Source organism: Triturus cristatus, chromosome 2_1 (assembly GCF_964204655.1).
Source record: "Triturus cristatus chromosome 2_1, aTriCri1.1, whole genome shotgun sequence".
In the NCBI taxonomy this organism is placed as follows: domain Eukaryota; kingdom Metazoa; phylum Chordata; class Amphibia; order Caudata; family Salamandridae; genus Triturus; species Triturus cristatus.
This window is the reverse complement of record NC_140581.1, coordinates 547298303-547311119: the sequence shown is the minus strand read 5'-3', so window position 1 is coordinate 547311119 and position 12817 is coordinate 547298303. Positions and strand designations below refer to the sequence as shown.

Genomic DNA, 12817 nt, shown 5'->3' with positions numbered 1-12817 from the left:
ATCAAGGACGCCTTGCTCCCGCAATCTGTAGTCTGCCTGATTCCCTCAGTGGCAGTGATTAGTGCAAGCTCAGTGCTATGATGGCTGCAAATCCCAAACAGGGTTGGGCCCAGGATCTGGTTATCATTTATAAAGGTTGTCAATTCCTGATTGACCACCTTTCCATGATTTTGGCTGTGAAAGATAGACAAGAGATTGACCACCTTTCCATGATTTTGGCTGTGAAAGATAGACAAGAGATCGGCCTATAGTTATTAGGGTCACTAGTATCTAGGTTAGATTTTTTCAGTAGTGTAAGGACAGAGGGTACCAGATGCATTTTTCAGGATGGGAGTGGGAAGCATGGGTCCTGTGGGGAGCCAGATTTGACTTGTTATAAGAGCTTTAGCATCTGATCTGTAGTCAGTGCAGAAAAGTTAGATAAAATGTTTGCACTCCCATTTTGAGAGGACCTTTCCTGGTTAATCATTTGGCCAGGGGATTAGCTTGTAACCAAAAAAGAGTCATATACAGATTTAACCTTATCTTGGAAGAACAATGCCAGTTTATTACAAAACTGTTGATCAATCGTGGAGTTGTTTTCCTCTGTAAGATTAGAAAGTTTCTTAACTGTTGCAAACAATTCCTTTGGTGAGTTTTTGCAGCTTCCATTTTAGTAATAAATAGCAAGCTTTTTCCGCTTGGATTGCTTTTTTGTAAGCTTGAATGGAGGCGTTCTAGATTTCTTTGTCTACCACCTTGTAGTCCAGCCTCTATTTTCTTTCTAGTGTCCTACAGTCCTGTTTTTTAAGTCTACAGTTCTGAGAGATTAGTCTTGTGGTTGTGATGGCTTTTGGCTGGGACTAGCGGATTTAATGAAGATTCCACCCATTGATGGTAGGTATCAATGGCAGTATCAGCATCCGATGGAATCTTAGGTATCGTGTGAGCAAGAGAAGAGCTTAGCTGTTCAGCATTAAGAGCGTGCCAGGGGCATCTGACAGCGAGTCCAGTGTGTCATTTGATTTCCAAATCACCAGGCACTTCCCCTATCTCAAACATGACCGTCTTATGGTCTGACTAGGCCAAAGAGGGGAAAAACAGCCATTTAAGCTGTGGGTTATCAATGAAGATCCCACTGAGAAGGGGACCTGCGTCATGCATGGAACCCTGTACTACCCGAGTTAGGCCTATATTAGCCATCAAGTTGATCGAGTCGTTGTCTAATGGATTTTCCAGATGTTAGTTAAAATCTCCAAGAATAGTATAATCCGATAGGTTGGCTTTCAGTTCTACCATGCTACCGATAGACTGGTTAAACATGGCTCTGGGTCCAGGTGGGCGATAGATTAGGAATCCATCAAACAAATAATGACTACTTAGTTCAATCTTAAATATCAGAGCCTAACAGTTCTGAGCATCAGGGAGGGCTTTAAAGGCAGTTCTGAAATGATCACAAAAGATAACTGCGAGTCTGCCACCCCTTTTCTAAAGACCCTGAAGCCCGATGGTAAGGTCCAGATTAAGTCCGGGTCTGCTGTTGCATCAGCCCATGTTTCGGTAATGAAGGCCAGGTCAAGACACTGAGCCTCTTGTCTCCATGAACTTGACAAATTCTGGTCTGCTTTTAATTAGGGAACTGGCATTAATAAGGGTGCCGTGGCACCTGAGACCTAGTTTGCTGGCGTCTTTGTCGTTCAGTTTATGTGAACAAGGTGTCTTATAGGAAAATTGGTAAGACCTCTCTTATAACTGATCTAGACTTACGTGACACGCCTGGGGGATGGAAGGGGGGGGTAGTTGGCGGGGGTTGGTTGCAGGGTAGGGAGGGAGGGGGCAGTTTGGGAGACAGAGGTGGCATTTGCTGCAGTTGCTACAGGACCTGGCTGCAAGAACTGACACAGCGCCAGCTAGTCGTGGGGTACACCTTGAACTGCAGCTGATCTGCTATCCTGTGGGTCCTGTTTCATGCTACTTTTGTTACAAGTAACTTGTTGCTAAACTGTATGGTTCACCGGGGCAAGATGCCACGGACTCTACTCTTTGTATGTAACTCAATAAAGTCTGTTAAAAAAAATGAAATAGGAAAATTGGTAAGGGAAAGATTACAGATAGAACATTTTAATAAATCTTCATATTGTTGTGGATTTAGCAAATGGCCAGCACAGGTCTTACCTAGAAGGTTAATGCGAAGTAATGTATCCCTTGAATAACAAATTGTAATCCCCGGATCTGCAGTAAAAGTGGCAGGAGGCTGCTGCTGAGCGCGGTCCAAGTGCGCCTCAGGTGTGGCAGCGGCACAGACTCAATGACAGGCCGGCCTTATAGCCCAGCATCGGGGTGTGATGGGACGTAGTCTAAAGTACTCCTCAGCGTGTTTTCAAAGCAAAAGGAAGGGCAACCACAGAGCGAACTGGGGTCCAGCAACCCCTTCTGTGCATAACAAGCTCCCCTGTGAAGCACAACTACTGGTAAAACAAAGCACAACTAAAGTAAAAGGGAGAAGAAGTAAACCATATACATAAAAACCGCCCTTTTCAAAAGGGCGGTGAAAACAGGATGCAGGAGTCAGGCACCTCACAATACACTATATTGCTTACAAGGAAATCAAATTATGTTGGATTCTGTCTCGTTCGGCTGTGCGGACGTGCTGACAGGCTGGCTTTATAGCTAAGCATCGGGGATGTGAGGGGCGTGGTCCAAAGTGCTCCTTGGCGATTTTAAAAGGAAAAAGGAAGGGAAACCAATGAGCGAACTGGGGTCCAGCAACCCCCGTTGTACACCACAAGCTCTTCTGTGGAACACAACTACTGTAACATATAAACTGTAAACTACTACAACTAATTCCTCAAATGTACTGTCCTGCCCCAGGAGCAACACTCATTCCATAAAGATACTTGGAAATAAATTACTTTAAAAAAATCCAAGACCCTAGAGGAACTCATGAACCCAGAGAACCAAGATTGTTTCTATTTTTCTCCACAAGGATTTATTTTACAAGGGTACAGTATGCACCATTAAACATGGTGCTGGCCCTTATGAACATGCAAAAAGGTGCCTATAAATACTGACAGGCTATAGAACAAGTTAGTTAAAGAACATACTTGCTGTCAGAGAAATCACAAATCTCGACATCAGTTGGAGCTGCATTCATGTTTTTATGTCTGTCTTTTTCTTGACCCGGTGTTTTTAACAATCAATCCGCAGTCAGCTTAGTTAAAAAATCCCAACTACTTAAAGCCCTCACTAATATCACCGTTGCAGACATTTGTATGTATGCTGCCATATTCTATACCGCCTTCTTTTTATGGTTTTTAGCATTCAAAAATGAATCCTGGCAATCAGAGTCTCCCCAGAGCTTTTAATATTTCGGTATTGAATTTGGCAGACATTGAAGCAATCAATGCTGTTGTAAAACAATAGGATAAAACAACCATTTTGAACATTCTTCATATATTTACCAAGAGAAAACATTCATGCCTGATCAAATAAAACGTTGCAAGTATTGCCCTTCCTGCGACACACTTAAACATATTTTTGGGTCATTAGAAATTAGCTAAACATATATCACTTTAGAAAAAGAGCACAACAAATATGCTATCATATTTTAAGCTTTTCAATAGATACAAAACTAAAACTGGCAAGGCAATTAAATACCTCTTTAAACTCACTGTACTCTTCTTCTGGCATGATTTTCTCCATAGAATATCGTGCTCTGACACGCAAGGAACCTGGTTCTATACCTTTTAATGGTATGTGGGAACTGAGCTGAAACCACTCATCTGTTGCATGTCCTTTCTGCAATCGACTTAACTGGCATCGCATAAATACTTTGAAACAAAAACAAACAGGGCATTTAGAAGAACAGACCAAGCTTGTGAATGCCAAAATGTATTATATGAAATAACTACGAAAAACATTATGCTTTCTGCACAAAGAACTCTAATTGGTTCTTGTAGGAAGCTAGCTCTTTATATAGCATACCAAAAAGAGGTATACTGTGCAAATAGTCAAGGTATCCCTTCGAAGTAGACAGGGGCTTGATTTAGCAATCCCAAGGTGCTCTTTTAGGGGGTGGTGTGGTCGAGCAGCCTTAGGCTGATCAGAGAGGAGTGTAAGGCATCTGAAATACACAAACAGTCAATAAACGAAGCACTCAACTCAATAAGGAGATTAACACCAATTTATAAAAATAACATGTATCCTTACATAATATTTGGCACCAAAATCCTCACAATTAGGTAAGTACATTTCAAAATAGAAATACTTTCAGTTTACAAAAGTCGATAGGGCAATTTCCAGAGTCTGCAATGTTAACCTATGGAGAAAAAAAAAATTTAACATACAGCTACTTCACAGCAACTTACGGAACCAATCTCTTGGACTTAAGGTGAGTAAAGGGAAAGGGCCAAGGCGGCACCAAGGGGTCATACATGGCGGCATTGGGGCGGCCGGGTGCAGAGGTGGCATACAGCCTTGGGTGCCCAATGTTAGTCAATAAGGATCGGTCCAGTCAGAAAGAGGTTGCAGGTTTGGATTGGGAGGCTAGTCGGTCTAACCAAGTGTGGGATTCTTCTCTGTTTCGGCTAAATAGGCCACAGTGCCAGTGCTTTTTCCCTAAAAACTACAACATGCTCATTAGTACCCCAATTGGCAAGGACTTTAGCACCCTTGAAGTCCCTGGTAAATGGTACCTATGGTATCCAGGGCCTGGGTACTACAGATGGTTCTTATGAGCTTCATTATGTCACCCACAGGGAACCACAAAAAACTTCATGCAGACTGCCACTCCAGGATGTGTGAGAGGGCGCAAGCCCTTCTGAAAACACGACATTGCACACATCCTGTGTGCAATGCCAAGTACACTGCAATTCTTATATGTAAGTCACTCTTACAGCAGGTATTAAAGCCCTAAGATGGTGAATTATATACACGTGAGGGCTGTGGAAAGCTGGCTTTCTATATAGTGTACCAAAACGAGGTAAACTGTGCAGAAAGTGCAGGCGTCCCTCAGTGGTTTACAGGGGCTTGCTTTAATAATCCTAAAGAGCTCTATTTTGTGGTAGTACGGTCGACAGCTTTAGGCTTATCAGAGGAGGATGTAGGGCATTTGTTGTGCACACAGAGTCATAAATGAGACAGACATTCGAGAAGAAATTTGAGAGCAATTTATAAATATAGCACAGATTTTTATATTAAATTAGACATCAAGATCCTCCGAATCAGGTAAGTACTTTGAGTTGTTTTTTACAGACAAACAGTAAAATAGCAAATGCTGTTAAATTTGAGGCATGAGCCTCGCACGTGGGAATATTATCCTACAGGAGAAGCACACACTGCATAGGTATACTTGCAAACGGCTGTTAGAATTTATCTATTGGACTTAAGTTGCTTAGGGACCAAGGTCCATTGAACCACTAGAAGTTTGGTTTTATCTGACCTAGTGTGCCTCGAGCGCTACATGGGAAAGTCAATGAAGAAACCGGTAACAAGAAAAAGGCTGCAAGTGGGAACTTGGGGACAAGTCCGGCAGAACCCAAAGGGGACTCAGCTCTTGAGGGTCACTCAGAAGCAAGGAGGCACTGTCGGTTGGCTCGAACTCGGGCTGTGGGGCTCCGTTGCAGAGGTGTTTTGTCAGGCAGGTTGCTTGTGTTCGAGGCTCTCACTTCTTGGGGTTGACATGGTAATGGGACAAAACAAGACAACAGGGCCACTCTCGGTGCTGGCCTCGGTAATGCTGATGTCCCTCGTCGGTAGGCGAGTCTTGGCAGGGTCGGTGTCCGGACAGGACACTTAAGACTTGGCTGCTGTTAGGGCTCCAGTTCCCAGGGTATTGGTGCTGTGGGCAGTGCTTAATTTGGACTGAGGGATGTAGGTTGGGCCAACCTGCAATATGTCTAGGTACCCAGCACTTATTTTCCCTCATCGGATTTTCACACAGAGCAAGAGAAAAATGCAAAAAAGTAAGAGATTGTTTTTTCATCTATGACAAAGGAAGAAAACAGGGATGAAAAAGAACCTGGTAGAGTGAAATAAAGGCCAGAGACTGGTAGTTGATGAAGGGAGTACGAGGAGGAATCAAGACTACGTATTCCTGGTATTCGTCACACCAGTATACGTAGCGCCGGCCACAGGCTTCTGAGCAACATTTTATGCCCAGGCACTTATTGTATTACAAATTAAGCACTGGCTGGGTGGCTACTGAAGGGTCTAGAGGATCTACACTCACTGGAAAGACAGGCTGACCTCTGGAAGCCACAAAGTTCTTCTACTGGTGTGCTTCTTCCACAGTGGACCGGGTGGTCAGCAGAACGGTGTACTGGGCAGATACAGTAGGTGTCTGAGGACTGCAGGGAAGTGGCTCCTCCACTTCAAGGGAGATGCTAACTAGTTGACAAAGTGCTGGTGGCCCTCCAAGGCTTTCGGTGAGGGCACAGCTACTGGATGCACCAGGTCCTTGCAATAGTCGGGACACCAGCAAGCAGGCAGGGTTTAAAGCCAAATGAGGAGCAGGTCCACAATTCTTGTGTTTTGGGCTCTTATTTGTCTTTTTCTGTTCCTAGTAGATGTTTCGGAGTTCCTGGTGTCAATACTAAATACTGAATTTAGGGGCGTTAAGAGGAGTGTAGAGTAGTATCAAATGGTCAACTTACTCCTGGGGTGACTACACCCTCTCTATGACAACTTCCTGGGGAGAGTGGGTATCAACCTGACCCAGAGTTCCTAGTTTCCTGAAAAACAAGATGGTGAAACTCTACGTTTGTTGTTCACTTCAGGTAGGCCACAATAGGGGCATGGCATTCCCAAGTCTGGGGGAATCCAGTTTCACGTATCAGCAGCAGCAGCAGAGGCACTTCCTGCTGGAGGAGGTGTGAACACCTTCCTCCAAAGCAGGCATTGTTTCTGACCTCTGAGAGCGTGGGCTCTCACCTGCACGTGGTCAGAAACTTGTCTGTAGTGGCAGGCTGTACGATACCAGACAGTCAGCACACTAAGAGACTAATAGGATTTAGGAGTCACCTCTACGGTGCCATCAGGGAGCATGTCAGGACAAATCAGATACTGGCATCAGTATGGATTTGGCAAGACAAGGTGTTTGATACCAAACAAAATTATTTTCAATGAAGCGATTATGTAGCTGGGTAACTTGTAATGATCAGTGCCCAGTGCATGTACATAATGATCAGTGCCCAGTACATATACTTAAAATGACTCCCTGATCACTTGTAATATGCATCAATGGAACTAAACAACACAGGGACATATTTGCTCTTGAAGATGAGCACTCACATGTGAAATAATGCACCCTCCCTTACAGCTTTAACCCTTTCGATGCGCATGACGGAGCGGTTCCGTCATGCGCATCGGTCGCGCTGTGCGGATGACGGAACCGCTCCGTCACGGCCCCGCCCTCGCAACAAACCTTCAGCACGGCGCTGTAATCCGCGCCGCGCTGAAGGGATTAAGGCCTGCTGTAGGAGTGACTTGCAGTTTCACACACAAACAGTCGATTTAATAGAATTACAGTAATGTGTTATTATGATGCTATTATACTGAAGCACAAGCTATCATTAGTTAATTGAGAGCTCTTAACACATTATTGCCAGGTGGAAAGTCACAGAGAAGATTTTTGAAAGAGTTACTTTGTAAAATCTTGGGGTACCCCAACAAGGAGGAGGTAAGTTTAACCCTATTGGTCAAATAAAACGAGCAAAAGAACATCTGTGCTCTAAAGGTAATTTAGGGAAATTTGACAACTTCAATGCTAGTACAAGGCAGAATGAGTGTGGAAATGTACAAATAGCTACAGGATTACTCACCAAGTATCACAATGACAGTTGTACTCTGTTTTAAACTCAGAGAAGGAAGAATGATGGAAACACTAATAAATAACATTTTAGGACAGTCATCAGGTGCATATTACTCTATCACCGCTTGACAGTCGTATAATATTAAAGTTTGGTGAATGCGTGTGGAGAAGCCTGTGTTGCTGCCTGGCAGATATCCAGGACTGGAACTCCGCGGGCTAAAGCAGTAGTCACACTTTTAGCTTGAGTGGAATAAGCTCTGGGGACGGTCCACTTCTGCACAGCCCAATCTTTCTTCACACCAACATACCACACGAAGAGTTGGTCCTCCACCTGGAACTTTCATGTCCAGTCAAGTTAGAAAAACCAGCGCTCTTTTTGGGTCAAGATGGTGGAGTTGCTCCTCTTTTTCAGAGGAATGTGGTGAGGCGTAAAAAGTAGGCAGTGTGATGGACTGGCCTACATGAAAAGTAGTGACCACGTTCGGGAGAAAGGAGGTCTTTAGTGAAGCACCAGTTTGTCTGCATAGATTGAGAGGTAAGGCACCTTGGGTGACAAGGCTGCAGCTCACCCACTCTTCTGACAGAGGTAATAGTCACAATGAAAGCTTTTTTTAATCGTAAGAAACCTGAAGGGACAATTGTGGAGAAGCTCGAAAGGAGCATAGATCAAGAACGCTAAGACCAGATTAAGGTCCCACTGAAACATGATAAATGGTGAAGGAGGGAAAAGATTAACAAGTCCTTTCAGAAACCTATGTACAATAGGGGATTTGAAAAGGGAGGGTTGGTCAGGCAAATACAAAAAGGTAAAAAGAGCAGAAAAATAGCCCAGAATGCAAAGCCCAGCCTGGCAAGGAAAACAATGAGAAGTAGAACTTCTGAAAGAAGACAGAAAAGGGATCAATGTATTTTTCTGCACACCATGCCACAAATTTTTCCCAAAGGCAGGCATATACTGTCTTGGTGGTGAGACGCCAAGCTGCCAAGATGACGTTTCAGACTTCAGGAGGAAAGTTGAAAGCTGTTAACTGCCGCTGCTCAATCACCAAGCAAGAAGGCAAAGTGTGGACACCGGTTCTGGTGGAGGACCCTTCCCTGCTGCTGTGACAGAACATCCTCCCGAATAGGCAGCCAGACCGGAGGATCGATGGCATGCTCAGTTGCTCGGAATACTACACTCTCCGCGCCACATCCAGAACCACAAGGATGACGAGCTCAGTCCTTCTGAGAGAACATTAGGCAGGATTAGAATGGGCAGAAAGGTGCACAGAAGGCCTGTGCTCCACTCAAGACTAAAAGAGTCTCCAAGCAAGATCCGCCTTGGAAACTCCAGGAAACAAAATTGCTGATATTGCATGTTTCCGGCAGAGACGAACAGATCTAACCAAGGCTCTCCCCACTATTATAAGACACCTTGAGCCACCTCCTGGCGAAGACGCCATTCGTGATCCTCTAGACATCGAGGACTGAGTTTGCCTGCTCTAGTGTTCAGAGAGCCTGCCAGGTTTTGAACCACCAGCGAAATGCCCTGAAGTTCCAGCCATGTCCAGAGACTCAGGGCATCTTGACAAAGAATCCACAAACCAACACCGCACTGTTAGCTGCAGCACAACATGGCGTTGGTGTTGGCCATGAACACCTGCACTAGCCTTGCCTTGATGGAGGGTAGAAAGGCTTTCACTCCCAGTCGGAATGCACGGAGCTCCAGCAGCCTGATGTGGAGATCAGATATCTCCTCCAGAAGGCCGCCCCATCTCAGGAGTTATCCATCTGTCACAATGAGGTCTGGTTGTGGAAGGGAGAGGGACCTGCCTATGACCTAATCGTGGCACGTTCGCCACCACTGCAGATCTTTTGCAGTTCCCTTCGAGATTCAGACCATGTCGTAGAGGTTCCCCTGATGCTGTGCCCATTGGAACTTCAGGTCCCATCACGATAGGGGAAGACTAGCACCCCTGATCTCCGCATGTGCACTGCAACCACTGCTATCAGCTTTGTCAACACCAAAAGGGTGCTGGTAAGGCCAAAAGAGAGCACGGTAAGCTGAAAATTCTCTTGGCCTACTGTAAACTGCAGGTAACGCCGGTGGGCAGACAGGAATGGAATGTGGAAATAAGCGTCTGGCAAGTCCAATGCTACCATTGAGTCTCCTGGGTCCAGAGCAGACTGAACCTGAGCTCATGTGAGCATTCTGAACTGCTCGTAGGCTCATCACTGAAGTTACCTGACCTGGGCTGCTGCTGATAATCTCCGTGGCTCGTGGGCTCTGCCAAGGACGCTGCGCTGTGCGGAGGGCGCTATCACCTGGGATTACCACCGACCGGGACTGCGAGGACCAGGCTGCTTGGCGGCGCTCACAGCTGGTTCCTCTTCCCGGCTCCTCCCATCACAGTTACTTAACGCCTCGCGGCCCCCGCTTCGCGGGAGCCGCTCGTAGGCTCATCACTGAAGTTACCTGACCTGGGCTGCTGCTGATAATCTCCGTGGCTCGTGGGCTCTGCCAAGGACGCTGCGCTGTGCGGAGGGCGCTATCACCTGGGATTACCACCGACCGGGACTGCGAGGACCAGGCTGCTTGGCGGCGCTCACAGCTGGTTCCTCTTCCCGGCTCCTCCCATCACAGTTACTTAACGCTTCGCGGGGGCCGCTCGTAGGCTCATCACTGAAGTTACCTGACCTGGGCTGCTGCTGATAATCTCCGTGGCTCGTGGGCTCTGCCAAGGACGCTGCGCTGTGCGGAGGGCGCTATCACCTGGGATTACCACCGACCGGGACTGCGACGACCAGGCTGCTTGGCGGCGCTCACAGCTGGTTCCTCTTCCCGGCTCCTCCCATCACAGTTACTTAACGCCTCGCGGCCCCCGCTTCGCGGGAGCCGCTCGTAGGCTCATCACTGAAGTTACCTGACCTGGGCTGCTGCTGATAATCTCCGTGGCTCGTGGGCTCTGCCAAGGACGCTGCGCTGTGCGGAGGGCGCTATCACCTGGGATTACCACCGACCGGGACTGCGAGGACCAGGCTGCTTGGCGGCGCTCACAGCTGGTCCCTCTTCCCGGCTCCTCCCATCACAGTTACTTAACGCCTCGCGGCCCAGCCGCTCGTAGGCTCATCACTGAAGTTACCTGACCTGGGCTGCTGCTGATAATCTCCGTGGCTCGTGGGCTCTGCCAAGGACGCTGCGCTGTGCGGAGGGCGCTATCACCTGGGATTACCACCGACCGGGACTGCGAGGACCAGGCTGCTTGGCGGCGCTCACAGCTGGTTCCTCTTCCCGGCTCCTCCCATCAGAGTTACTTAACGCCTCGCGGCCCCCGCTTCGCGGGAGCCGCTCGTAGGCTCATCACTGAAGTTACCTGACCTGGGCTGCTGCTGATAATCTCCGTGGCTCGTGGGCTCTGCCAAGGACGCTGCGCTGTGCGGAGGGCGCTATCACCTGGGATTACCACCGACCGGGACTGCGAGGACCAGGCTGCTTGGCGGCGCTCACAGCTGGTTCCTCTTCCCGGCTCCTCCCATCACAGTTACTTAACGCCTCGCGGCCCCCGCTTCGCGGGAGCCGCTCGTAGGCTCATCACTGAAGTTACCTGACCTGGGCTGCTGCTGATAATCTCCGTGGCTCGTGGGCTCTGCCAAGGACGCTGCGCTGTGCGGAGGGAGCTATCACCTGGGATTACCACCGACCGGGACTGCGAGGACCAGGCTGCTTGGTGGCGCTCACAGCTGGTTCCTCTTCCCGGCTCCTCCCGTCACAGTTACTTAACGCCTCGCGGCCACCGCTTCGCGGGTGCCGCTCGTAGGCTCATCACTGAAGTTACCTGACCTGGGCTGCTGCTGATAATCTCCGTGGCTCGTGGGCTCTGCCAAGGACGCTGCGCTGTGCGGAGGGCGCTATCACCTGGGATTACCACCGACCGGGACTGCGAGGACCAGGCTGCTTGGCGGCGCTCACAGCTGGTTCCTCTTCCCGGCTCCTCCCATCACAGTTACTTAACGCCTCGCGGCCCCCGCTTTGCGGGGCCGCTCGTAGGCTCATCACTGAAGTTACCTGACCTGGGCTGCTGCTGATAATCTCCGTGGCTCGTGGGCTCTGCCAAGGACGCTGCGCTGTGCGGAGGGCGCTATCACCTGGGATTACCACCGACCGGGACTGCGAGGACCAGGCTGCTTGGCGGCGCTCACAGCTGGTTCCTCTTCCCGGCTCCTCCCTTTTTGACCCCCCGCCCTTATTGCTCAGCCCTTCCCCCGCGCGCAAGCGGGACGCGCGCGGGACGTAGCCCGGGGCGAAGACCGGGCAAAGAGCGGGCCGTTTGAGGCCGTTCGAGACTGTACGAGCCTGGACTGGACATCCCCCTTGGCAAGTGTGTTTTGTGTAAGGCATTAAGCAATGGCTACTGGGCTGTTGAGATTAGCTCCGAAGGGTGGGAGTGTTGTGGGACCCTCGATAATTTCATAACACGGGCTAGTAATGTTCTTGCCTATGAGATCGCCGCCACAGAACGCAGACTATCCCTAGAACCATCGTTAGGGAAGCGATCATCCTTGGGCGCCATCACAGCCATCCCCTCCCCTAATAACCCTGCACGTCCCCTATTAGGTGGATCTCCAGCTGAGTCTCTGTTAGATGACTCTTCCCCCCTAATTGCTTCCACCCAACCTAACCCAGCTGCCCCTGGCCAAAACCAGGATGACCACCCTCTCCCAGCTCCTATTTTTACATGTGCCACGACAAGATCGATGGCGGACAGGTCAGCCAGAGGCAAATGTTCTGAGGTGAATCTTCCAGCCACAAAGGGGAAAAAACGTGTTGGGGGTCCTGTGCGTTGTCCAACTAAACACAAACAAAAGAAACTGCCAGCTCCTAACCAAGACAACATTACCCCCTTAGAAGTAAACGAGCAAGCAAACCTCCCGACCCAACACACAGCCGTTTCAGCTATAACTATTCCTTCGAGCCTGGATGCTCAGGAGGGCTTGAGCTCTAGTGCTTTTTGGAATAGAATGGCTGTATTAATTGACGGGAGGCTGTCC

General features: G+C 48.5%; 1 protein-coding gene across 2 annotated transcripts in view; it reads right to left on the bottom strand.

Moving 5' to 3' along the window:
- Positions 1-12817, bottom strand: part of RASA1 (RAS p21 protein activator 1) — a 1052852-nt gene that overhangs the window by 580474 nt on the left and 459561 nt on the right. For both annotated transcript variants that reach the window (XM_085632428.1, XM_085632429.1), the window contains exon 16: positions 3637-3809. In XM_085632428.1, the coding sequence (XP_085488554.1) occupies positions 3637-3809 (173 nt within the window). The remainder of the gene's footprint in view (positions 1-3636; positions 3810-12817) is intronic.